The sequence below is a fragment of the Lepisma saccharinum genome, chromosome 1 (assembly GCF_977018435.1).
Source record: "Lepisma saccharinum chromosome 1, izLepSacc3.1, whole genome shotgun sequence".
Taxonomy (NCBI): Eukaryota; Metazoa; Arthropoda; class Insecta; order Zygentoma; family Lepismatidae; genus Lepisma; species Lepisma saccharinum.
In genome coordinates this window covers 20,027,459-20,054,982 of record NC_139229.1, presented here as the reverse complement: position 1 = coordinate 20,054,982, position 27,524 = coordinate 20,027,459, and the positions used below count along the sequence as shown (strand labels likewise).

The 27,524-nt window shown below is 37.0% G+C and overlaps 2 protein-coding genes across 3 annotated transcripts in view; both read right to left on the bottom strand.

Moving 5' to 3' along the window:
- The window catches only part of LOC145985932 (tubulin polymerization-promoting protein homolog), a 40,087-nt gene extending 35,735 nt beyond the window's left edge, over positions 1-4,352 (bottom strand). For both annotated transcript variants that reach the window (XM_083120108.1, XM_083120183.1), the window contains exon 1: positions 4,224-4,352. The gene's annotated coding sequence lies outside the window, so the exon portion shown is untranslated. The remainder of the gene's footprint in view (positions 1-4,223) is intronic.
- A 3,134-nt stretch (positions 4,353-7,486) lies between these two features.
- Positions 7,487-18,534, bottom strand: LOC145985856 (tubulin polymerization-promoting protein homolog). The gene is made up of 4 exons (XM_083119999.1): positions 18,362-18,534; positions 13,409-13,593; positions 10,154-10,280; positions 7,487-7,814 (listed from the first exon to the last, which is right to left on the bottom strand). The coding sequence occupies exons 2-4, from the start codon at positions 13,591-13,593 to the stop codon at positions 7,587-7,589; spliced, it is 540 nt and encodes a 179-aa protein (XP_082976125.1). The 5' UTR covers positions 18,362-18,534; the 3' UTR covers positions 7,487-7,586.
- Between the last annotated feature and the right edge of the window lie 8,990 nt (positions 18,535-27,524).

Genomic DNA, 27,524 nt, shown 5'->3' with positions numbered 1-27,524 from the left:
AGGAAATTTGGTGCCAAGAATTAAACTTCCTATGCTTTGATTCATTAAATGAATTTTCAACATATTGATTCTACAATATATACAAACTTACAATGGGATACAATTCACCTATTGGAAATTGTCTTTATTTCCAATTGGTTTCAGTTGAGATTCCGATTGAAACTAATTCACTCCGATACATTTTTTGGACATCCAATAGAATCCAATTCATCCCATTTAAAACCCATTCAATCCAATTGGAATTTCAATTGGAACCAATAGAATTTTCCAGCTGGGTTTAGCCCCACACATTCTCGATCTCGACCATTTTGGAGGTGAGATGATGAGCATCATGCTCCTACCGTCTTGCCCCAAGTACCCATTAATTTGAAGCTGGGTTATCCACGGAGCTGCTTTACGGGGGGACATGACCGGCAAAATTCCGACACAGACTTGTCATTTAGACGTCCTATCGACTGACTATGGCACCGCGGCTCCGGTCTTCCATTAAACATTAATCAATCATCAAATCGAATTTCACAAGGAGGACCAACTTTCAATGTGGCGTCCATCAACTTCCGGATTTAAAAAAAATCAGTTCATTAGCCATGCTCCAATTACCATAAGCTACAATCAAACCGAATTTCACTTCTCTATCTTAGGAAGTAACATTTTTCAATATGGTGTCCATCAACTTCCGATTTTCCAAAATCCAGTTCATTGACAATGTTCCACTTACCATATGCCATAATCAAACCGAATTTCACTTTTCTAACTTAATACGTAATATTTTTCAATATCGCGTCCATCAACTTCCAGTTTTCCTAAAAAAAAAAAAAAAGATCATTGGAATTACCAACTCAGATAAGCTACCACCAAACCGAATTTCAACCCTCTATCTTAAGATATAACATTTTTCAATATGACGTCCATAAACATCCCGTTCTACAAATCCAATTCATTGGCCATGCTGACTTACCATATGCTATCATCAAACCGAATTTCAGTCCTCTAACTTAAGTAACATTTTTCAATATGGCGTCCATCAACTTCCGATTTTCCTAAATCCAGTTCATTGGCCATGCTCCAATTAACATATGCTACCACCAACTCAAATTTCACCCATCTATCTTAAGAAGTAACATTTTTCAATATGGCGTCAATCAACTTCCGGTTTTCCAAAATCCAGTTCATTGACAATGTTCCACTTACCATATGCCATAATCAAACCGAATTCCACTTTTCTAACTTAATACGTAATATTTTTCAATATGGCGTCCATCAACTTCCGGTTTTCCAAAATCCAGTTCATTGGCCATGATTGTGTTACTGCGCAGCTCGGTTTGATTAGTGTATTTTGCACTAGCAGGTAAACCTAGTGGTACCTTCTGGCATGCCTACCTTTATCCGTTTTCAAAAATGACGAATATCGTGTTACTGCGTGCGCAGCTCGGTATAATTAGCGTATTTTGCACTGACAGGTAAACCTAATGGTACCTACGGCACATACCTACCATCTCGGTATAATATTGACGAATGTTTTTTGCGCGATTTATTATAACTATTATATGACCAAATAAATAGTTGTGTTATTTAACCAAAACAATAATTATTTAAACCAATCTATTAGATGATACATCACCCCCTTGAGTTAGGGGGTGATGGCCGATAGCACTGACATCAGACACCTACAAGCAAAACAGAATACGAAACAAAACAGAATAACAGGTAAGTAAACGGATAACTATAACCTGAACTTAAACATTTCGGTACTCCCGAACTGAATCTTCCTCTCAAGAATTTAATTTCTGTAAACTGTTTATGTGCCTCGCAGTAAACCAGTTCGGGGTACCGAAACTGAAATTATATGGAAGCCAATTCCAGTCCGAATCGAAATTCAACCAATACTCCGCGCTCACTTACGCGAGACTGAAACTTGCCTTTGGAGCTTTAGTTCAGGTTCAGGAAGACTTAAAGTACGTCGGAATCAGTTTTTTTTAAAAAAAATTCGGTTGTTTCAGTCCCGATCCCTACTTCCGTGGCTGATTGGTTAGCACAGCGCGCTACGACGCCAGTGTTCCCGAGCATGGGCGTTTGTCCTGAGTCCCTTTATCAATTTCATCATATCATCCTCATCTTCGCGATTTGCCAAAAGTGGCAGAAAAGCGAAGTAAAATAAACCAAATCAATCAATCAAGTTTCTCCTAGTGTAGAGCTATTACCTTGTGATTGACACACGTAGATATTCTAGTGCGCAGTGGCGGCGCTTAGGGGGACAAGGGGGGCAGTTGCCCCCTCACTTTTCGCCACTTTTGCACCCGCACTGTGCTAAATCTTATCAACAAAGGGAAATAAACTGTCTTTGCCCCCAGTTTTGGCACCTTGCTCCCACGGATTTGGAACCCAATCGCCGCCACTGCTAGTGCAGAAAATGCAGGAAAACAAGAAAACAATCCATACTTCAGTTCGATATGCCACATTTTTTTTATAATCCTTTATATATCAGCAACTGATATTTTCGTACAACTTCTGACATTTATTTTTTTCCTTTCTTGTGACGTCCATGGATCGAGGAACTGGGCCACGGATATTTTTTTTATACCTCACTTCCAGACACTTGCCCAGGGAGGGGTAGGGGAAGCTGGTGGGGTCATAATCTCCCTTTTGTCAAATATTCCTACTGAAAGAAGTACATAAAACCACCTACTTTCGAACATTCTAGGCACACCACTGCTTCCTGAATAGCATTAAAGACACCTTCAACGATGGCACTGATCAAAATTTCCTGAGTTTCAGCATCAAGTTATTTGTTCTGAAAATTGGCCACCGTTGAGTGGGTGGTAGGATTTGCATAAAGGACTCTGAAATCGATGACCTGAAGGCAATGGGAAAGAGGAAATTGATCTTATCACCGCCGGCAGAATTCATTCTGCTTTGATCTCCTGCAATATTGATTTAATCTCAAGTTCTCTGAAGCTATTCACCGGGGAGCTATATGCAATAGTTTATTTTCAACATGGCTTTTTAAGCGAGTTGCGTGGTTAGTTTAGGACGCATGCTATGATTATTTTTCCTCAAGATATTCAAATTGCAACTTACCAGTAACAGATGATAGACCTAAAGAACCGTATATCCAACAGTTAAGGTCTGAATTGAGACACTAAGGCCCAAACTGAACCAGGAACCTTTGGGGGTGAGATTCTGAGCCGGTCACTAAATGCACTTGACCTCCTAGGCGGAGGAAGTTCTGAAAGTTTCTCCCTACATTTTCTTCATTTCAATAGTTGCATGTGTGCGTAATAATAGTGCATTGCAAGAAGCTACTATGTATCGGTATTCATAACCTAACCTGCCGGGGTCAAGAAGGTTTGTCTCAAATCTAAGATTATTCTTTTAGTTATCCAATTTCAAGAAAAAAAAACCATCATACTGCACGCTAGATTATATTTTAATATAAGTAATTACCACAGTAATTGCCAGCTGCTCCAATAATAAACAATCTGTTATTTGAAACTGCATAAAAGATACATCAGATAATTTTAAAATGTGTTATTCGCCTTGTGCGTTTAGAATCAACTTATTAAGATAAGTTTATCATTGATAATACATCAACGTGGATGTGTTGGGCATCAATCATCTATTAAATATGTCAATCTTCTATAAAAGAGAAGTGACATATTGAAAGAAAGACTAACGAATGAAACTGTTGATGACGAAAAATCACTAATTTTTAATATAAGTAATATTTCTCTGTTTTTGTTACTAGTGTGTTGGTACGATCCTTTACCACACTGAATATGTAACATACAACGTAAAACAATTTCTATTTATATGTATAGAAAAGCTTTAAATATTTATGAAGATTTTTATGTACAAGGGCAATATTTGCATTTGTTAAATAATTAAAAAACAAACATTTTTTGTTACCCAACACAATCAACAGATGATTGACATACTACCATCCGAAAACTGATATTTTTCAATGACACACTTTTCAACAAGGTTAGGCCTTTATGTATGATGTATACACATTTCTTCCCAGACAAATTGCCAATTGTCTATAATTTCATAGAGCATGCATGTATCTTCAGATTATACATTTACATTCTTTATAAAAAAGATATAGACTACTTGTATTGATTGATAACTTATAGTTTCAAACTGAAATGCTCAAAGCTACATTGACACACATAAACACAAGTAGTAATCGTTTTACAATATAAATTAATGGATATATAACTTACTGTGAGAACTCTGGAGCAAAATAATACAGAAAATTTAGTTTTGTAAGTCACGCCGAAAGGTAATGCAATTTTTTTTAGTGCCTTTCTATATCTTTGTCTACATATTCGGAAGTCAAAAGTCAATTACGGAATTTATTGTCGCAGTGAAACTTGGGTAATCGTCTTTTTCTTTCTTTTGTGTTGACCTTCATGACAGTTAGCCAGAGGAACGAACCAAATTGCAAACTGGAACTAATTTAGAATTATTCTGCAATTGTTTGTAGCGATTGGTTATTTCTTGCTTTACTATCTTCCCGATCCAAGTAAAAATAAAGGAATTTAAGACAGAATGTGAACATGTATAATGTTCGTTTAGAATGATTTGACATCTGAATTCAAGTTAATATAGGCTGTGCAAGGTGTGCATAAGTATCACCAAGCAAATTGTTCAATTCAAATTATCAATGAACAGCGCGATACAAAAGTATTGCTCGGCAAATTGCCCATGACTATTTCATTAATTTTCCTCTTGCATCCTGCGTGTTTTTAAATAATATTTTTCTACGTATGCTGGTGCAGAGGTTGTCAGCGGCTTTTCTGGCGTTTTATTCAAATCTTGAAGCTCTCATTGTGTAACATGGTAAGGATGCCATAGATGCTTCCTTCATTTTCACATGTTTTGTCGTCGTATGATACTCCCCACAACACGCTCTAGAGGTTTTCATACTAGGTTACGTCTTTGGTACAATGTTGTTTCGGGTTCTGTCCACACTGTGAGCAAGAATTTGGTGTTGACCCAGCATCGTGAGGATAATAGGGAAGCTATACTTGAAAGCAATAAGAGCGGATTCCGTTTAATTTTGCTTAATTTCTGCTATCGTCTGATGCCTATATACAACCAATGTTGATATTGGTATCAACATATTACATGACCATATTACATTTGGGTTCATCTACAAAATTTAGAAGCCACTACGGTAATTCAAACTCCAACAGCCAAAGAAACCTTAGACAATTTACTTCAACTAACCACAAGCGCCATCTGAGTGTGAGATAAACCACTTGCATTCTAACCTCAGAAACTTTTGAGAGCTGCTTAGATGTAGTAGTGAACTTCGATTCTTACTTTTGTTGTTAACAGGCAAAAAAAATTGAATAACAGCGGAATCAAATTAATTAATTGAATTTTTTAATTGATTGAATTTTTTAATGTTACTTTGCTACAGAATGGCAACTGTTAGATAAAATACTGGCACTAAGTGACGGCGATTAGGGGGCGGGGGGTTGCCACTTTTGCCCCCGCACTATGCTAAACCTTATCTACCAAGGAATAGTAAACTGTCTTTGCCCCTCCAGTTTTGGAACCCAATCGCCGCCACTGCTGGCGCACTCTCAAATCAAAGTTATTGTTGCGTGCAGTTGTTCTGTCTGAAATTTTAATAATTAATTACAACATATATATCTAATCAGACAACTACTTATTTTTATAGAGGCTTCAATATATTAGCCTTTTCAATGAAATAAACTTTCAGCGCAATGGTGACAAAGGTCCACATAACATAGTCAAACTATAAAGGTCTCTCCTCTCCTGAAAAAATGAAAAAATGGACGTAGAACATTTACATTCTCAGTGGACGTTTTGTAATTTTTTAAATAGTTTATCTCATATTAATAATGTTGCAACAGTTTCGTTCCCACTCTGATTCAGTTCTTAAACCTCTCAATACATTGTTGATCTCACATAAGGAAGATGAAGCTACATCCATTAAAGATGAAACTTAATGCATACATTTTGGGAGTGAGAGACGTTGCTGATATAATTAATTAAAAACTCGTTATGTGAAAATTACAACTCAACCAGGTATCGAAGATGGGTGGGTCTCTAGCATCCTGTGCCTATATTCTACCACTGAGCTACCGTGCCAACCTTACAATTGAAAGTATGGTTCATGGTAGACTCCGGAGACCAAACCACACACACAAAAAAAAAAAATACTACGTTACCAGTTCTATAATATTCGTTGCAATGTATGTAAGATGTAGGCTAACCATATAGTTTTTATTTAATTTATACGACTTTCTTGTATATTAACAGCGTTGTTTTGATTTTTAAATTCTTGTTAGGTTTTTAAAAGTGTAACAACATTATATACTGGAAACTACAGCAGAAATGTTGCCATTAACTTCTTTTAGAAGATTCCAAACTATTATTTCTGCCTCTACGCAGATGATATAGGTATTATAACAAGGGCTGAGCTGATCCGCTTTGTACCGATTCCGACCGATACCGATGCCTTTTGTAACATGTAAAGGTTGTTCAAAATATTGGTTCATATTAGTTGATGTGTATTCCATTCGAATTATAAGTATGAATTTACCAGAGTTTTGCTTTAAAATTTTCAAACATTATATCATAATACGAGTACAAGAAAGGCTCTTATGTATACTTTGTCCCTGAAATCTCTGGAGCGAGCGAAGAAAACAAGTCTCTGCGCAATTAATCACTGTAGAGGGTTCGACCAATGAACCCGTGAGAGAGAACAGGATTGCGCTTCGCCCACTAGTTCCCTCCCCTTCTCTACCATTATGCACGACCTTGCTCTAGATATTCCCAGGATAGAGTATAGTCACAAAATACAGTTTTTTTCACAATATATTCGTACAATATCGCGCGGTATCAGAACCTCGGAAAAATATCGACCGATATCGGTAAATAAAATCTAACGATACTACTGTTATCGGCCGATACCGATACATCGGCATCGGTTCAGTCCTAATTATAACTTGCTAAAGAGTTATGTGCAAATTGTATCTCAACCAGAGATAGAACCTGAATCTTTGAGGTCAGCGCTGAACCACTGAGCTACCAAGTAACCCTCTTGCCTTCTTACAGTTCCCAAACCTACATATCTATGCAAAGTTTGTAATGTCCATTCTCTGTGTACCGTTAGCTATTTCATATAGCTAGTTCAGTTCATTTACTGTTAAAATATTGAAGGGCTAGAGTGTAAAACATGATAAATGACAGTTTGGTCATTTCTGAGTTACCAAGTAAAATGTGCCATCCTTCAATTTTCGAGTGAAATTGCCATGTCATACAATTTGCATTGGACTCAGTGAAGCCTTCTGAAATTGGTAAACACTACACGCAAACAATTTATGTACAGTATAGCTTCTAATAACCTTTTTGCTTAATGAACTCAGAAATGACCAAAATGTCACTTACCATGTTTTACACCCGAGCCATTCAGTTAGAATTATACAAAAATAACAATGCTTTTTGGTGTAAGAAGCTGTCTTTATTTTTTAAAAAATGCAAGTATGAACCGGAGATGTTGGTGTCTGGGTGTTACTGGAGGAAGCATTTGGCTAGTGGGATTTCGTTCATTCGCTTTGCTGGTTTTGGCTGCTCTCTGTGGCCTTCTCTTCCTTCATTCGATCGTCGTAAGTATCCTTGTTCGTGTAGCCTTGCACGTAGCCTTCTTTTTCAACGATATCTTCTCGGCCTTCCTTGCCTTTGCCTTGTCCAGTCTCGTCAAACCGTTCCCTGTGTATTCCTGTGTACTTGGTCGTATCGGTCAACCGATCAACAGCACCGATGCGCAACGGTTTCTGTGGAAGATCATTCTACATGTTAGTTACTGGCACCGTGCGAATTAAGCTTTTTGCTTTAGTGGGCATACTTCATTTTGGAAGGTAGGTTGTTTGGGGTATGCAAATTTGTATATGCTACCAGTCAGCAGGGTGGACAAGAATCAGGATTTTTATTTTTTAAAAAAAAATCATTTTTGATGATTTTTTATTTTTTTTAAAAAAACACACTTAAAATTGCTGGTTTTTCGAACCATATATATAGATATTTTTTTATAGAAAGGCTTTTTCTAGTGAACGGCCCTATAAAATATTTGAACAGTTTAATTAAAGCAAATTTAAAAAAAATATAAATGTACATTTTTTGTTTCTGTACTGTATATATTAACCTACTATGGAAATGTTTGTTCAGCGTGTTAATGAAACTATAATAATTCCAGTAACTTATCTGCCAGTGAAAATAAAACATTCTGTATGTACTCTATAATTGGAACTTGAAATATTTTTTAAAGTCCTTGTAGCTGAATTTTGGATTTTTTAAAATGATAGTTTGCAAAATATCAGCGTCCATGTATATTTACAGTTCAATGATAATGACACTATTTACAGTTTAACATTAATATTTTGTATATTTTTCCACACAAAATGTTTCCTATTTTTGCCTATAAAAATTATTGTATTTTTAATCAAGAGAAATTTAAGTATTTTTACAGTTTACATATTATATTTCTTTTCGTATGAGCTTCACCCCATCAGTACATATATATTTTATTTCCTTTCTTTTCCTTTCCTAGAGCCTAATAAACACCATCAAATGATTACGAGATTAATGTACTTTCACCAAAAGTGATTTTGATTCCTACAAAATCATTAGGTACATTATTCTATAAATTATTTATTTAAAGTGATTTAAATCAACCTGATTTAAATCAATCCACCTTGGCAGTCAGAAAACTAAACTATTGACTTGCGGTTCTAAGTGCCTTAAAATATTGATTCTAAGGTAGATCATTAAATCTTATGATAACATTTTATATGTTTACATGTATTTTAGAAATATTTAGTATATTTACGAATACCTAAACTCGTACACAAAAGTAGCTATCGAACTAGTAACACCGAAAACTTGACCAAATTTCTATTGGCAAGCTCAAACTTAATATACAGATAACTTACTTACAGGTTTCTTGTGAACACTTTAATGTATCTAAACTATCAGCACTATGCATGGCAACTTAAGTGAAAAACAGCCAGTTGTTGTCTCGGTCAGTTGTTCAGTCGTATCGTTCCCTTAAGATCCCGGGGATCTTAACCTGGGACCTTCAGGTGTCCCTTGAGTAGCGATTGCATTCCTCATCATTCATACTCGCTTGGCGATTAATCCTCATGAGAGAGGTTGTACCTGGATAGCACAGAATGGCAAATTAACACAATACACACTAATTTGGACTTTAGGTCTCCCTAAGATTGTCTCAGCATGATGCAAGAAAAATACCTGTTTCAACCAGAAGCTGATGTTCTCCGAAGATTCGCCGTATGGAAGAAGAACGTAAACTTGTTCTTACTGACGTCAATTTTTAGGTAGAGAGAATCGACCTTGGTGCCAGACCTGCATCAGGCCTTGAGACCGACGTGCGAAGAAAGACCACTCTCTCTCAAGTAGTGTCGATATTTCTCTGCTCACTGATCTGATCTCAACTGACCACCCTATACCAGAATACACACTATTCATCCCCCACAAAGACTTAGATGGTTTGTGCACTTAAATAGTATGTCTGATGAAAGATTAGTAAGAGAAATATATAAATGGAAACCACTTGGGACACGAGCCTTAGGCAGGCCAAAGAAACGATGGGAAGATGAAATAATTAAAGATCTGAAAGACATGAAAGTAAAGAATTGGACGAAGAGCATCCGGGATAGGAAAAAGTGGAGAGATGTTGTTGAGAAGGCCAAAACTTTCAATACATGAAGTTGTAGCGCCTCAAGAAGAATAAGAAGAAACGTATTGTCTGAAGGGGTCAAGGGTTCGATCCCTTTTGTGCTCTATTGCATAAAGTGCTTATATCAAAAGTTGAAGAAAGTATTCTCGAGCCTTTTAAACTTCGTGATAGGAAACAAAAATACATCTGAGTCTTAAAAAATATTAGGCATAATAATATTCAAATGCTGGCAGTTTGGAGGGGTCCTATCCCCGTGGATCCTCGACTGATGTCAGCCTAATTTTCTTTTCAAATAATTTTTGCTGGACAAAATTGCCACGAACTGACTCTTTTCTTTCTCTCTCTCTCTTCCCATCACATGCACAGGGGATGTTTCTCCCCAATTATTATAATATAAATAATTAATAATTTTGTTACCGTTCCTGTAGCCATTGGTGGTCCACAAAACATCAACTTGTTCTTGACTTCGTCAGCATTTAGCTTCTTATCAGTTGCCAATTGTTCGACGAATTTCATGAATTCGGCGAAAGTAAGGTTTTTTGACCTGCATGAAGCGAAGAGAAAAAGTATGCATTTAACAGCCGTATAAAAGTAAGATGTTTACGTTGACATTTTATGTATATGTAGGTAGGTTGGATGTATAGAAGGGAGTATGACCAGGAATTTCCTCCTTGTAAGGTAGGGAGGAGTGAAAACTACAGCCAAGATTTTCTAAATGGGGTGTTACATGTACTTTTTATAGTAGTCTGCACTCATTTTGACACCTTTTCCTGCCTTTGACGTTCTTTTTTTTAGGAATACAGTGCTAAAGGGATTTATGTCCCCACCAACTCCTCCCTTGGGCACGCCACAGGCAAAATACCTGTTAGGTATATTAATAATCTGTTTTATTGTATCCCCTTTCCATCATTCCTTTGAATTCAAGGCGTCCGCAGGATTTTTCTTAAGGGGGACAGATTACTCAAAGTGGGGGGACGGGGGCCGTGAGGTGATGCTTTCCCCACACAGTTAAGAAAGTACTCACAAAGCATCATAAATTAGAGACCACTTAATCTGCTGTCTTTCACCCCTCGTCCATCTTTTCGCCATTCGAATTAAACACGTATAATGTCTTTCCAGATATCTCAGCCCCGGAGGGGGGGGGGGGCAAGTGTCCCCATGGCCCCCCTCTGCTGGCGCCCTTGTTTGAATCATTTTTTTATTTTCAGAATACACTTGTGAAATTGCCAATGCAATGCCAACGCAGTATTGGCATCTGCGGCATTTATAGGCCCGGTGATATTCTGTACTCCAAATTATCAATCATCGAAAATATTGTATCAAATATATATCACAAAGTCCATCATTTAGTGATCTTAGGTGACATAAACGTAGATTTTTTTAAAGTAAAATGAACCCGTCCGGTCACTTGCTGAACAGTTCCAGCTCTCCCAAATCTTAACAGAACCCACTCGTATAAAGCATAACACTCAAACCTTAATTGATCCGATCTTCGTAAATAACTTATGTGATGTTGTAAATTCTGGCGTCTCTGTACCAGTCAGCAACTCCGATCATTGTTTGGCATATGTCTCTCTGCGTTTCAGCAATACAAAGCCTAAGGTCACGATAGTTACTTACAGGAACTATAATGCGATAGTGAAAGACAGCCTCGAAAACGACCTAAGCAAAATAAATTGGAATACGTTAATAGAATTTGCAAATATTGAAGATAAAGTGCGTTTCTTCACCGAAAAATTGAATGCGGTGTTTGATAAACATGCTCCATTGAAAACCGTTCGCCAAACTAAGAGAAAAGCACCCTCTATAACAGAAAATGTTAAGTTTATCATGAAATTAAGAGATAACGAGCTACTGAAATTTAAGAGGAAAAATAATTATCAACATTGGACCGAATACAAGAGATTACGTAATTTCGCAACATAGGTCGTAAGGCAAGAGAAAATAGCGTATTTCGAACATATCATAAATTCGTCAAATGATTCGAAGCACATATGGCAACACATGCGGAATTGGGGTTATAGTGGTAAAAACAAAATCGGGAAACTTCCTCCCACATTAAATGATGCTAATGTGCTAAATAATCACTTTGTGAATGTATGCCGCGACTTGAAAATAAACCACGAGAATGTTTCTCAGCAGTGTGAGCGTTATTACGCTGGCTGTTTCAGTGAGAGTGCGGCTGGTTTCAGTTTTCATGAAGTGGATGAATCCGTTGTCAGAAAATCCGTGTACAAAATCCGATCGAACGCGGCCAGAGTTGACGGCATATCTGTAAAAATGATAAAACTCTCACTTCCCCAAATCCTTCCGCCATTAACGCATATAATTAATTATTCCCTCATCACAGGCGGTTTCCCGCATTCTTGGAAGGAGGCAAAGGTCATTCCCATACCTAAGAAACAGAACCCGAGCTCTGTAAATGACATTCGTCCCATTAGTATTTTGCCTGTACTCTCAAAAATCATTGAAAAAATAGTAAACGATCAAGTTCGTAAGTACATTGGTGACTATAACATTCTTCTCCCGCAACAATCCGGTTTTCGTCCTCACTATAGCACGCAAACCGCTCTCCTGAAAGTGACCGACGATATTTTCCATGCAATGGACAAATACCATGTAACAATGTTAGTTTTACTTGACGTCAGCAAAGCTTTTGACACGCTGCCACATAAACTACTTCTTGCAAAGCTACAATAGCACTCAAATGGTTCGAGACGTATCTCCATGGAAGGCAACAGCGTGTATTAACAAATAAACTGTCATCGCCTCTGCTAGTGAATGCTGGCGTCCCTCAGGGTTCAATCCTGGGTCTTTTATTATTCACGTTACCAGCTGCTGATTTGATTACGTCAGTGAAATATTGTAATGTGCACTGTTATGCCGATGACACGCAATTGTATATATCTACAGATATATTTAATTTACAAAATGTAATTACACTATTAAATCAAGACTTGAAAAATATAAACAACTGGTGTGAATCAAATGGCTTAGTTCTAAATTCAAATAAATCTACATTTACTGTTATCGGAAACAATAATCTCCTGAAACAAATTAATCTCAGCGAATGCAAAAAATTAATTGTTATATCCTGAAACCAGGATTGTATGATTGTTTCTATCAATTGATATTTATTCCTAAGTCGCCCATGACTAACAATTTTAAATAATATTTACCACAGATTTTCCATTTGATTGAAATTGGGGAACTTATATTGCCCTTAGTAGTGGCGGAGATTAGAGGGGTGTAGCAGAGCAGTTGCCCCCTTTTTTCCTCTGCACTATGTCCTTTAATGCTAAACTTTGTCTACCAAGAAGTAAATTGTCCTTGCCCACTCAGTTTTGGCACCCAATCGCCACTACTGAATTATATACCTATATAATGTTAAGGTATTACTTAGAAAACGACTGATGTTATTAACCATAAGACTTTATAATACAAGTCTTGTGTTCAAGGGGTTCCGGGTTCGACCCTGGGTGAAGGCACGTGGTGACTCAGAACCTAGTTTTAAATGTGAGTCTAGTCCCGATTAGTTTATCTGTGCATAAAGTGAACAAAAAAGTTTTACACATACAGTTTTTAAAAAGGTTTTCGCACTTTTGGCCAATGGTATCTACAGGGTGTATAAGAGTTCACTAGCTGATAATAAGTTAATCCCTTCTTATGTACCTGAACTTGGAGAAACTGATGGCGGTGTCTGTGGTTGTAACCTTTTTGCCGTCAATAATCTTGGCTTGCTTCAGCCACCTGTCACTTTGTGCCAAGGAAATGGCGTTTCCAGTCCCTCTTATGTCTCCGAATTTTGAATATGCATGGAATTGTTGCTCCAATGAAAATGTATCAGCAACTGCCATCTTGATGAAAAAGAACAAAATTATACACACAACATAATATTTACATTCACAATAAAATAATCAGATGCCAATACAGTTTTTCGCATATAATCTTGATATAGTCAATTTTAAACCAATAAAATTGTGTAACCTTATGCACATTTTCTATGGTTGTAGCATTATAGTGGTAGCATTTTCGCACTGCTAAGTTTTTGATATTCATTCACTGCTCTCTCTTACTCAAGCTGTAGCAACGACTCCCAAAGTCATGGTTTGAAGGATATATTAGTAACTGATTAGTGAAATATTTGGTTTTACAAACTTGTGCTAGTGCTCTAAGTGAGGGGGATTATACCCCAGCTGTCTCATTGTCACCATATTAAACCATATGAACAGTGCTGTAGTCGAGGGTACACGGCGGTATGCTCCATATAACCTCTAGTTAACCTACTCATCAGAGTATGCCTTCTGATGCAATATGTTCATTTCGTTATATTTATTTATGTAATTTGGTAGCTACTCCAGTGAGCATATTACTGACGAATACTTCTGGTTCCACGTGATCGGGAACATAATATCGAGAAGACACCAAAATCCCTTTTCTATTGCAATATGCCTAATTTATGCCATCAGTAATATTCCACCATCAATGACGTTAATGATTTTATGAATATATTTAATTAAGTTATAATCCAAAGTTAATGTAAACGTGGTCTCCCCTTAACATATGAAGAAACTTGGTGTATACCCTCTGAAAAGTTTGGGAGTACAGCACTGCATATCTCCCAAGCTAACTCCAAGGCTCGACCAATAATCCTCGCAGCTAACATTATTCACTTCAGGCGCTGAACTGCATGCTAAAAAGTGTCTCGTAGTGGGATTGTGCTGTAGTTAAAGGATTTTGAAATTAGCTACGCATTAATCATGTGACACCCGAACCATTCAATCATATGTCTCCAACTAACCTAAGGTTGAGGATATGAGCAAATCTTGCCACACAACTAGAAGTACATACATAGTAAGACACTTTTCACTCCACCAAGTAGGACATCCATATTAATAAAATTTACGTAAATTTTACCAAATTTTATTAAAGTCAGCGCCATAGATTATCAGAAATTAGATCAGACTTTTCATTTTCTTGAATCTACTTGCACCACGTTTGTGGTTGACTTGTTTGTATACAGAGGCGTAGCAAGGGGTGGGGGGAGTGGTTGACCGCCCGGGGCCTCGAACCTGAAGGGGCCTTGTGTCCGATTTGGGCTTACAAAAAATGTAATAAATAGAAGTAGGAAACATAGATGGAAAAGGCCAATTTAGGTGAGCAATGAAACTATAGAGCGACAACAAACAAAAGAACCTTCGGCTAAAATCTTCGCTCACCTTTTCCTCGATCCGTTCAACTCGAGCCATAAGGAAGCATGCTCCACTCTCCGCCTCCCCTCCTCGCGGGAGTACGGTGCACAGGAGTTGCGGGTCTGCACAGGTTCATTTGCTGGTGGTTCCACTATGCAATATTTTGTTTATCCGTTTTAAAGCCTAGTTAAGCGTACAATTTGAATGAATTGGTCAAATATTTAATATTTTAAATAAACCGGGCGGTAGTCGTCTGATCTTAGAAGATACGCTACTATAAATAAGCTATGAATAAAATAAATACTTGTTGAGTAAGCTTTGGCAAAAATTCATTTATATAACGCCTAAGCTCATCTTCAGAAATTCTGCGCTTGGATTGAAGAATACAATACAATACAACTGGATTTCAATCTGCATTAACAGAAGCTCGAGAATGTCCTAGAGAAAGTAACTACTACATTCAACTGGCATTGTTCGCAGAAAATAAATGATTCGCTATGAAAGTATTATTGAGCCTTTAATAAATGCTGAAGATCTATTCAGAATAAAATATTTTAATGCTATGATAAATTCAGATGATAAATAACATCAAATCAAATTTAGAAGCCAGGTTTGAAGCGTTCACCCAATACATCGAGGCTTTTGGCTAAAGAACGGACGAGGAAGGGCCTCACATTCTCATCTCGCCTACGGCCTCGCAATATGTTGCTACGCCAATGCTTATATACTAAAGCAGTGAAATAAGAAGCCGTAAAGAATAGGGCATGCAACGCTTTCATCATTTTTCTGAAATAGCTAATCAATTAAATGCTTATTGAACATTGGCTATCCTAAATTCCACGAACGCAAATTGAACATTCTATCCTGGCTACATATGCTTTTAGACACACGTGATCTTTTATGTGGTTCGCTTCCATTAGCAAAGCATCCATATAGCCAACCTCAGGTTCAAAATTTACAGCTCGCTTCCAGCTCTTCCATTACTTTAAACAGAAATTGATGTAGTACGAAATGCGATGGCTTGCGTATCAAACATCTGGTTAATATCACATGCTAGAGCGGATGTTAATTCAATTATTTTTTTATGGCAGTGAACATATGTGTGTCATACGATCCTATTTTCCCACGGGTGAAGCCACTCCGGTAAAATTAGTTTTGTTTTTAAATGAAAGATGGAAAACACCATTGTTCGAGATATGTAGGACAGAACATGATATGTGGATCGAGGAGATGATGCCACGGCGAAATTAATAACACATTTACATTGCTTGTAGTGTTGGATTGGTTGCGTGGGTTGTGTCCGCAGACAAGATGTGCTGAGCTGCGCTTGATTATAATATTACCATTGGTCTTTACATTTCATGGAAACGCTATTAGTTGGTTTAGCCCTTTTGCTAGCTTCAGTGCTTCTGACTAGGAAAATAGACAAATTACCATCATAGACGGTTTAATGATATTATAACATATTTTTTTTATTTGGCATCGTATCGAATACTTGTTTGAGATCTTTACATGAAAATAGGCCAAAATAGACAAACTTGATAAGGCATATTTTGACATATTTTACCAATTTTGTGTTTTTACAACTTATTTCTTCAATTTTCTCGTAATCAGACACATTTCTGTATAATTTCGTAATTTTCTTCCATGTAATCGGTTATTTTATAATTTATTCTTCGTGCCGTTAGCGCAGTGAATAGTTTAATTATCGATGGCAGGAAAAGGCAATTACGGACGAAGAAATTAAAAACAGATGCCGTATTTTCTTATCAATTAGTAAAGAACAATAATACTACGTTTTTTTTAAAATCCTGCGGACAATTCATAGCTGTGCAAGCACGAGTTTGAATATTTTCCCCTTACACTCTTCGGTTAAAGAGTTTCAGATTTCATTTAATACTCCACCCGTACCCTACTCGATCCTCCGTGGAAGATACTGACTTTCCGTATAATGAGAAATTCGAAAGTACTGTTGTGCAACAATATTTTTGGTCTTCACAGGAAATATTTCTGCATTTTTATGACATATTTTTTCAATTTTTATGACATAATTACATACATATTTTACAGTTTTATAGGACATAAGCTCCCGGGCCCTACTAATCATATATAGTTTTAACGAACCCTGGACCCCTGGCGTCGTAGCGCGCTGTGCTAACCACTCCGCCAAGGAGCTTGGCTGTGTATGTATTTGACATAGCCTGTTTATACTGCGTGTGTGTATGTATATATATATTCACAAATTGCATGCGATTCTTCAGGCAAGAAGATAATTAATTTAAGCAAGGTATGAGGTTGAGAATTCTTCGTGTGTGTGTGTGTATATGTTGGAGAGGATAATACCTTCCAGATGTCATAGTTGCTTAAGCGTGATTTAATGTAATAGAATATCAATATGACCAAAGATTCAATAGTTATTACAATAATTTTGATTAACTGTTGCATGTTTAATAATTGGAAGTCAGTGGGATTGTTACAACCCAGAAGTGTCCGTGACTGTACAAGGAATTGGCAAACCTACATAGCTATTGATGTTTATGCTTAACGTTTACAAGTATTATACATAATATCAGCGGAGAGTTACATGTTAAGTTTTCACAAGAGTAAATATCTAGCAATTCTGGTCTTAGGCCAGGTATGTAAAATGACCTTATAAAGAGCTATCAATAGACAAAGGTGCTTAAACAATTTACATGCCTCTAGAAAGTAGGAATATGCAATGTGGTGTAGTGTATGCATTTTTGACACTATGACCCTGAGGTGTTGGGTTCGAATCCCGGCATGGGTGTTCTTGTGAGTGTCCCAACATCATTATCATCATATCATCCCTTATCCTCATCTTCGATATTAGTCAAAAGTGGAAGAAAAGCGAAGTAAAATAAACCAAATCAATCAATGCATTTTCGACTGTATAATAGGTAACTGAAGACACACTCGTAGAGATTGGATCCATTACAATGCCACAATACATAATACTCCAAATCGCAGCAAGAAAATCCTTTGATAGGAGAACCGTGTGAGATTCTTACTGAGGCTCACTGAAATCAGTATAAATAATAATTAAATAATGACTATATCAGAAGATTTACTTCTCTCATGCCTTTCTTTTCCAAGGTTTTTGGGATTTTGTATAGTAGTTTGATTGTCAATGCCCAAACTAAAATTCTTTCACGGCATGGTATAGCTGTATTAGTTTGCCCTTATGGGAATTTACAATGCTTTTCGCCTTATTCAGCCTTACATTTCTAACACAGATTTCTTAAACAACAATTAATTTACTCGAATATTCAAGTATCTGTTGCACATTTACAGTTGAAGATTCTAGAGAAAAAAATCTTTAAATGTAACATTGGTTAGTGTTTCGAACATTTTTGTGGACATTGTTCAATTTTTAAAGATTCATTATAAATTTACATTTATACTTTCAACTAACCTTGGAAGGATTGTATACGACGTGGAAACCTGAGAAATAATACAAAAAATTTAGTTTTAAAATCCGGACAGAGCTAAAACTGCTCCATCCAGTCCTGGGAAACTGAAACAACAACCCTTTCGATTGTCATTTTTTTGTTTTTGAGACTACGTCCTACTTCAAACAGGATAAAATACTTTCTACCTTTATCAAAAATTACATGTTATGTCTTAAAATATGTATAATATCTTCATTATTCTATTAAATGAATGTATTTTCAAGTTTGTAATTCATAGATAAGTTTTTATCTTTGATGTGAACTATATTCACAAGTTGTTAAATAAAGGTGTATCATTAACCTGCTGGAAAAGGCCAATTGATAGGTTAACTTCGTCAATATGGGATTCCTAGTTTTTAGAGTTCGGAATTCGTTTGATGTGGGTTACATACTCTAAAAAATTTGCATAAAATGACAATTCTGAAATGTTTTTTCATTAAGTTTCCTGCTTTCTAAAATCTTTGATGATATGAATACCTTAAAAATTTACCTTCAATGTATAACTTTTAGGGTAAAAAAGGTAATAGAAGTCTGATACTTTAAATGAGATTTCTGAAGCTATTATCCATTTTTCATAAGAAAATAACCTCATTATACAACATATTTAAGCACTCTATTAAAGCTTGTGATTAGGGACTTTTTGAATCTGCTAAACAAGCTATAAAATTAATACATCCTCGAATGTTAAAGGGTTAATTTATAAGAATATTTTCCTTAACAATATAATGTATCTTCACTTAAACTCTTATTATATTTTGACGTATTATATGTTTCTTTTCTCATCTTAAAACAGAACATACTGTTTAACAGTGTCACGAGTGGAAATTACCAAGATTCAGTGTCTTCCAAAGATTGCAGTTAAATTCACTTTGTGGCGTAACTACATCTACAAGAGTAAGGTAAGAAAATTTTATCTTTATATGATATACATAATTACCTGTTTTCCATGTTATTATTTTTTCAAGAAGGTACAAATGGAGGTTGATTAAACATCAAAATGGGCCTCTTACGACCATATTTTGGGTTGCAGGATTTGGTGTAAGTGTTCATGTTCTTGAGCGTCAACTGTCAACACATTTACAATACAATGTTAAGAACCAGGAAAATGCATTTTTACCTCTTTGTGCGCAATAACATAATGGTGGTCAAGTAATGTATCAACGGAACGGAATGTGAAAAAATAGAGTTGCAACTTGCACATATACATGGGCGTAGCTGGGCGAGATTAGAATGCGAGGCCCCCATCCGTTCTCTAAATTTGAAATCTCAATGTGAATAGATACAAAATCTTCAGGCATACGTCATCAAAGGTATTATGCAATTTATATACCGTATTTCTTCGAATTCCAGGCGCACCTTTTTCTCGGGTTTTTGATATTCAAAATTTAGGCGCGCCTCGGATTCGATGACACATTAATTCGAGTATATATGTATAAACAGGGGTAGAAAAATACAGGGCGCCCGGCCACCATGGCGCCTGAATTTTCAAATTCACTGCTAAAAAATACATCTTTTTAATATTTCGAATTTGCTTATGGAAATTTCTATTTTCTTTTTAAAAATAAGGAGCAGTGTTTTTTAATGTTTGTGCATTTTCTGTATCACGTGTATAATTAAAGCACGATAATAAACATGCCATTATAATTTTTTTCACTGTTGCTAACCGAATATTATAATCTGCGGCGATATTGTAGGGTTGGCCATATATTAGAATGTAATGCATAGTTCTTCATGCTGTTACCATTTGAGCCTTTAGGAAGGCCACTCTGGCACAAGTATTAATTACTTTTAATCCAATCCAATTAATAAATTAAATGTTTTAAGATCTTATTTCAAAATGTGCAGCTTTATCTTAGTTTGATTCATTGCTTTCTTTAGATCACATTTGAAAAAAAAAAACATGGCTCCTGAGAAAAAGGATCTAGCGCCTGAATTAGTTTCAGTTTTTCTAATCCTGTGTATAAATATACTATGGTAGTAGTGTAATATGTAACTTTTCTTTTCGATGTTTTACCGAAGTACAGGTATTGGTAAAGAATCGCCCTTAACGAAATTTTGTTTCCTTTAAATTTGTTTATTGTTGTTTTTGTTTCTTTCAAATTTGTTACAACAAATCAACATTTCACGTGAATCACGAAATAGACACAAAGAAAAAGGGTTTATTCTTATGCAGTAAATACGTGGTCAGTGAGTCAGCTTTTGTAAAGTGCACATTAAACGAACATTAAAAATGGGGAGACAGAATCATCACTCATGTGATGCAGAATTTAAACATAAAGTTATTTTTGTGCGCTGAGGAATTTGGAAAACGTGAATCTGATCGACGATTTACCGTGAGCCCATTTATCATTCGTCGTCGGAGAGGTGCAATCTGTCACACAAGTCCTCGAGAGAGTTTATCGCATAATCTGGATTATTTTTCCAACTCTGTTTTTGAATTACCTTCCATTACAATTATTACCTGATCTGCAAAGTCTATTGTGCTTGTGATCTCCGAAATATCCTAATGTTTTGAGAGATGGCTCCAAGTTTAGATTCCACAATTCGGAACCTAAAATGGATCCTTGCGTTGTTGATTTTGAGGCCGTGAAGTTAGACGTCTGATGTGCTTTCCGTCTGATATTGTTCGTGGGCAATCTACGTCTCTCAAGGTCCTGAAAAGATGGGGCCAACTAGCGTCGGTACAGGTAGATGTCAGTTCAAAGCCTCACAACGTCGTCAACGTCTCTACCATCTGTGAGGGCCTCTTTTTTTCAGTTGGAAGAGGGACGCAAGGCCAATTGTACCTTACAGCCTTGCGCCGGAGAACCAACTGCAACCGACTTGATACATCGACCGCAAATACACTCGAGTAGTAATGGCAGCATTATATTCCTACGCGTCAGCAAAAATTTGATGCGGCTGGTGTTATGTTACATCCGGTCGTAGCGGGCCACGAGCGGTTTTATTGTTGAGTCAGCAGAACGTGTCTGATCACCTTGAAGACATCGGAAGCGGTGGGGGGAGGGGGTCAATGGATTTGTCACGTTGTTTCTTGATGTATGCTAACCTAACACGTGTGTGTGTGTGTGTCTTTGGAGGAAATCCGCGCGCAACCATTGCGTATGATTCAAAGACATGAAGAAATGATTTAAAGATGGCGCCGAAGGTGTTGTACCCCGAAAGTTTAGCGGCTAAGGTTATTGCTCTGTAAAACAAGAGGCGTCGAGGGTTCGATTCCTGGTAGAGTCAATATTGATTGATTGATAGATTGAGTTAGTTTTTTTAAGTCCACTTTATGCACGGCAAAACTAATCAGGAGTGGATCTACAGTTGAAAAGTGGTGATTCGGACCACTATGTGCCTCCACCGAGTATCGAACCTGGGACCCCTTGATTACAAGGTGACGATGTCAATATTGAATGGTCTCGATTAGCCTGTGTGTAAATAAAGGCAACAAAATGGTTGAGTTCGAAAATCGAGTTGGGTTAGTGGTTAATGTTGTCACCTGGCAATGAAGAGGTCGCGGGTTCGATTCTCTAGGTAGTTAAATTAGGCCAATTGTTTAATCCCGCCATTATAGGTTCCGATTAGTCCATCTGTGCATAAATAGTGTTTGAATAAAATCAATATGGCGGCTTTGGGGTAGTGGTTAATGTTGTCGCCTGGTAATGAAGAGGTCGCGGGTTCGATTCTCTAGGTAGTTAAATGAGGCCAATTGTTTTGTCCCGCCATTATAGGTCCCGATTAGTCCATCTGTGCATAAATAGTATTTGAATAAAATCAATATGGCGGCCGCGTTTTGTGTTTAGCGGCGGCGGCGGCGGCGACCGGGGCGCGGCGCGGGGCGGAGCGGCGCGGGGCGGGGCGGGGCGGCGCGGCGCGGCGCGGGGGTTGTTTTTTTATTCCGCGAGATGTTTTAATCAAGTGGTTGAGGGTTCGATTCCCAATGTTGGTGAAAATTGGATATTCAATTGTATTTGTTTAAAAGTTCCGATTAGCTTTTTGTGCACAAAGAGAAAATGAACTAATTGGAAATAGGATGTTTATGCTGTAATGAAAAGGTCCCGGGTTCGATTCACAATGTCAAATTGGCTGATAATGATGTTGTTTTTTTTTTTAAAAAAAAAGAAGTGTGTTGAGTTCCCATTAGTATTTAGGCAGGAACAGATATTAAAAATCAAAACAAAATGCCTTTTGATTACAACGCAAAGACTTTACCGCTAATGTATAAAGATAAATTAGAATCTGTTGTTTTGCCGTGTGGGGCCCCAGTACCGATTAGCTTAAATGCATAAAGAGTAGGTAAAATAAGCAAGATGGCCGTCACTATTGTTTTGTGATCAAAGAGGAGTCACAGGTTCGATTCAATCAAAGGAGGCAAGATTCTATGTTTCAATTCCATGTAAAAGTCTAAAGTTATATTTCGATTAACCTCAATGCATAAAGAGGAATTAAACAAAAGCAAGCAAAATGGCGACAGATGTGATAAAAGAAAAATTGAATTAGTTTTTTATAGTGACAAGAAAAAATAGCGAATCATTGTTAGAAATAGAATGAAAATAAAGATACTTGCCTTTGCGTGTCCAGCGCTGTGCAGAAAAGCTCTCATGCTTTATCTCCGACAAGTCCACAATACACATTTTTTTTTATTGTATAGTTAATTATTAATGTTGTTATTAACACAGATTCTTACCAGTGTGAAGAAAAGCTCTCATGCTTTATCTCCGACAAATTCACAATACACACTTTTTCATTATATAGTTAATTATTAATGTTGTTATTAACACCGAGTTTTACCAGTGTGAAGAAAAGCTCTCATGCTTTATCTTCGACAAGTCCACAATACACACTTTTTCATTATATAGTTAATTATTAATGTTGTTATTAACGATTGTTACCAGTAAAAATATAAACCATGAGGATATTTAAAAGGGTGATAAGTGAAAAAAGCCAAGACATATATTTTATCCCTGTTTATTACCAATATTTACAAAATTCCAAAGAGCCGCACACACACACACACACACATACATATGTAAAATGTTTATATTGTGTCACCAGTTTATCAGCATGTTATTTAACAAGTTTTTATTCTTCAAGTTTGTTCACTCACCCACATAAGGAATTGTGTCACTATCATATCCATTTTCTGCTGCAACCACTGAATTAAAATGTTTCACTATTTTTTCCACAAGCATGTTCTCGCAAAAAACAAACACTTCTTTGGAAAGTCTTTTTCCGTCGATGTTTTGTATAGACAAAGGCTCAGGTTTTGTACATCCATGTAGATGGGAAAGCACAAACTTCTCCTTATTGCATGCATGGACAGGGGAAATATCTGTGCAACCGAAACATTGTTCGCGAAGGTCGAGAATGCAAGATTCCACACAGTTTCCAAAATATGATTTCAGATACGGCGACACTGTTTCACACATAACTTTCGCATGCTCGATGCACACAAATATCTTCATAAAGTTCCGCCACGAACTTTCTGCGATGAACACTATCTCCAGGGAACCGTAAGCTGGTTTCTTCCTTATAATGATCTGACGGCGATTGTACAGTGTGGTTATCAGCAATTCATGTTGCTCACTTAGTGGGTAGGAAACACGAGGCTGCTCACCTGGAATAGCGATGTAATTGTCGATTACTGGAAACAATTCCTGAAGAGCGTGCCACTCCTGCAACTGTAGTTCAACACCGGCCGCCCCGCTTCTGTGTAGCCTGACCACAGGTTGGAAATCCAGATGAGAGGAAAGTCCGATTGAGATAACTTTTGTTTTCGAAGCATTCAAATAGTAGACGTGATCAAATAATATCGACTGGCGTATAAGACTAGTTACTTGTTTTTGTTCTTCAGGTAAATGCTGATCGCTCTCTTTCTGAAGAACCCCTTTGAAATTAGTGTACGGTTGAAATCTTTTTTTCAGCGGCATCGAAATAGAGGATTCCATGACTAAGAACTGCGAGATACTGCATGTCGCAGCGTGCAGGTATACATTTGAAGAAATGCGTGGGTGTGTTTTTGAGACGCATGCGCGCGTAGCAAACCAAGCATGTGCTGGACAAAAAAGGTGGGGGGGGGGGCGGGGCATTGCAAAGATCAATGGTGAGAGAAAAATCAGCAGAATATCATAAACGTCATATTGAGGAAATATTGGATAACAAATATTAATTAATTTAATTAAAGCATCAACCGCATTGTCGATCTGAAATTAGGTTTATAGACAGGGGGCAAAATGGAAAATATCGACGATGTTCTAGTATTGGATTGTTTCTGTATTTCCATCGGTATAATCCTCCACCACATTTGAAGCATACTGTTTTATCCTCTTTTTGAATGTAAAATAATCCTGCTTCGGACAGAGCTTCTACAAACGGGAATTCTTTTGATTGCCAGTTTCTGAAAGAGGACAATCTAGCATTGAAAGATCCCATCTCTGGATATTGCGTCATTGTTCTGTAAAGACACAAAACAAGATAAATATTATAAGTAAGCTGTTGTAAACTGTAACGCTACAAAATTATTAATATACTATTAGGACTATATGTAACTTGTATAAAATTTCAAACAGTATTTACTGTCAATATTTTCTAGTATACGTACCGAGTATTATAAATTTAATTTACGAGTCAGCAAATAAGTTGTTATAATATTGTCGTTTTTTATCGGTACTGGGAATAAAATTTGAAATTTATGCATGGGTTTACCAGAGGCTCTATGGAATAAATACAGAAAACAGTAATGCCCACAGTACACAGACCCGTAACTTTGTATCTGATGAGTGTTGTACGTATAGAATTTAGAGTTATTTTCCAAAAATCGCAAATGGTTATGCACATGTGGAGGTTTTCCGTAACTATCAAAAAATTCCCCCCGGGAGTTACTGTCTATGTAAATTGCTACCCAGTGCTTCCCGGGGCTATCTTTGGGATCTGTATTTACAATCAACGCTGCTGGTAGTTCCACATGTACAGGTAATTCATTAGCTGCGAAAACCCCAACATGATGATTGTCAAAGGCTCTATTTGATATTAACCCGTGAAGCAAATTTAAAGTCGACAGCATTGCTGGACACTAAATAGTAATATTGTGCAACTCACCTTGTTATACAATTAATCCAGATGAATATCTCTTTGATTATTAATTTCCATGAGAGCGTCAAATTCAGAGTAGATAACACAAGTCACAGTAGATTCCAAAGCCGATTTGAAGTGGACTTCCAAGCTAACAGCCCCTTGCCGTTGAAGACTGCAGTGGGATATGGCACTTGCAGCTGCGTCTGGGGTTATATCGAAAACAAGTAATGCGTATCCCTGGGGGTATTCCTCACGCGATATATTGTTTCCTTCATCCATATAGTGTATCCCTGTTCCAGAGAATAATGTGTGATATGCTGTTATGTACTTGTTGTTTTCAAAGTCTGGTTGAAGTGGTTTGCCGGGAATTTGGACTCCATCAACATATAAAGTAAAGAAGTTGTAATTGAAATGTTGAAAATTGAATGGGTTTGTAGACAGTGTGCCGTTGAATGCATCGTTGGTAACAAACCCCACAACTAATCGTTTCGGAAGACGTCCAAGTATCACATTGTCAATTGTTTTTGAAACAATATCTTTTGGAATAGTTACAGCTTTAAGTTGTACTCTTGTTAGAGGGTATTTTGCTGTATGTTTTTGCAATATGCGATTGTGACTAAGTTTGATGGATGAACTGACCGATACTTTTCTCACATATAGTGTAGCATCCAGAATTTCCACTTTGCCTTCACTGTCATCTAATCCCATCAAGCAGAAAGTGTTTTTCGAAGGAATCAGTTTTATTCGCATTTCCACTCCATTGATCAAAAATTTATCTTGATTGAAAATATCAGAATGCAAGTAACCAAACATATCAAATGTTTTACTCTGTTTTGTTAGTTGGTTACGTTTTGTAAAGCCTTTGTTGTCTTCCGAAACGTTATCAAAAGCGCCTGCTGTATCCTTGTACCACAATGCACTTTGGAGATGAGATGATTTTGCAGATATGTCATAGTTCAGTGCTTTTTCAAAATAAGACCTGTATGGGTGCATGTGAGATGGAAACGAGATGAGTTTGTTATTTAAGTAGATTTGTACTTCGCTGAACATTGCATTGAGAAAATCATTGACAGGTCCAATTGTTTTATCTGTGGGTAGCAATAACTGACCATTCGCTTTTACAATTCTGGCATCTATATTCAACATTGTGTGTGCTAAATCCATATAATCATCACCATGTCCAGGTATTACAAACTCGGTGGGGGCATTATCTGCCAGAGAACTAACAGGTTTGTATCCGATGGTGTGGTGTTCTAAGATGCTTGTCTGAGTAGGTTTTACCGAGAAAATATCCAATTCACTTTTAAAACACTCACATGATTTCTCCCTAATTAGCGCCATATCTAATCAAAAATATCTGATGTTATTTGAATTTTCTTACGGTTGCGTTTGGTTGTTTTCTTGGTGTTTGTATTGGCACTGGATCTCTTCTTTCTCTGAGCGATCCTTCCAGTTCGCTGTCCCGAAGCAGAGTGATTCCTTTTGAAATGTTTATGCCCCTGATAACCTGAACCAATCATTTCCTTTAGCTTTGTTTCAGCTTTTCTTTTAAGATTTGATCTGGCATCCGAAATTCTGGATTGTAGTGACTGTTTTAGGGGTGTTTTGTCTACAACATCACCTAACACATTTACCCCTGTTTTTAACATTTCTTTCCCTACAGCTTTCGCTCCTTTTTTGATAAGAGGCAAAGCTGACCGAAAAAGTCCTCCAAGAAAACTTCCAATGCCATGTCCTTTTTGATAGGCAGCACCGTAATATATGTTACCTACACCAGATCCAGCTTGTTGATGGTAGTATTGAAAATATGGGTCATTCATAATCAGAGCTTTTCACCACAACGTCTAAAATGAAGTTTCAAACACACTAGTCCGAAGGAGAATGGGATGTGTGCACCAGTGCTATCCCTTAAGTCAATTTCTATTTGTTCGAAATTATGTTTCTGCACTGGGATGTAATGTGGTGAATCGAAAATTTGCACACCATCACTTCCAAAAGTATGTTCCATAGGATTAATGTTTATAATACGTAATAGAGGGGCGACAGCATCTCCCACCATATGTG